Source organism: Malurus melanocephalus, unplaced genomic scaffold, assembly GCF_030028575.1.
Source record: "Malurus melanocephalus ecotype Western Australia unplaced genomic scaffold, MMel_1.1 scaffold_2161, whole genome shotgun sequence".
Lineage (NCBI taxonomy): Eukaryota > Metazoa > Chordata > Aves > Passeriformes > Maluridae > Malurus > Malurus melanocephalus.
The window spans coordinates 12,416-13,412 of NW_026625393.1; the positions used below are offsets into that span (position 1 = coordinate 12,416).

Here is a 997-nt window from a genome sequence, read left to right on the forward strand (position 1 = left end):
GTGGCCCCCGGGGGCTCTGGGGTCCCACCGGTGCAGCTGATGTCCCCGAGGGTGACRCGGAAGGTGAAGTTGGGCTGGTGGGCCTGGCCCTCGGCCTTGAGCAGGTCGTAGCCGGGGGTCCGGCCTAAGCGCGTCCCATATTCCTGCAGGAGGCTGATGGGCGTCTTCCCGGGGCTGGCGGCCACCATCTGCTCCAGGCTGGGGACACGGGGACACGGCTGTCACCGACCCCCAGGGGACACGGGGACACGGCTGTCACCGACCCCCAGGGGACACGGGGACACGGCTGTCACCAACCCCCGGGCATGGGGACACTGGGATATGGCTGTCACCGACCCGCAGGGACACGGAGACACGGCTGTCACTGATCCCCAGGGGACACGGGGACATGGGTGTCACTGACCCACGGGCACAGGGACACAGGGACACGGCTGTCACCGACCCACGGGGACACGGCTGTCACCAACCCACGGGGACACGGGGACACGGGGACATGGGGACATGGGGATAGGGCTGTCGCTGATCCCCAGGGGACATGGGGACATGGCTGTCAGTGACCCCCAGGGGACACGGGAACACGGCTGTCACCGACCCACGGGCACGAGGACACGGGAACACGGCTGTCAGTGACCCCCAGGGGACACGGGGACACGGCTGTCACCGACCCGCAGGGACACGGGGACACGGCTGTCACTGATCCCCAGGGGACACGGGGATAGGGTGGCACTGCCATGTACTGCAGGGACACAGGGTGACATCTGCTCCAGGCTGTCCCCAGGGCTCAGAGGGGACACAGGGACACACGGGTGGCAGTGCCACGGGGCATTAGGAGCTGAGGATGGCGATGGCACCAGTGGAGACGTGGGGGTGGCATCACCGTATGGCACAGGGACACGGGGACAGGGGTGGCACTGCCATGGAGTGTGGGGACATGGGGGGACATGGGTGGCATTGGTGTATAACGCGGGGACACGGGGACAGGGATGGAACCCCCGCA

General features: G+C 67.9%; 1 protein-coding gene across 1 annotated transcript in view; it reads right to left on the reverse strand.

Moving 5' to 3' along the window:
- TARBP2 (TARBP2 subunit of RISC loading complex) overlaps window positions 1–229 on the reverse strand; it is a 4,182-nt gene extending 3,953 nt beyond the window's left edge. Inside the window, exon 1 of the mRNA XM_057388600.1 lies at window positions 29–229. Within this exon, the coding sequence (XP_057244583.1) occupies window positions 29–188 (160 nt within the window). The 5' untranslated portion in view covers window positions 189–229. The remainder of the gene's footprint in view (window positions 1–28) is intronic.
- Between the last annotated feature and the right edge of the window lie 768 nt (window positions 230–997).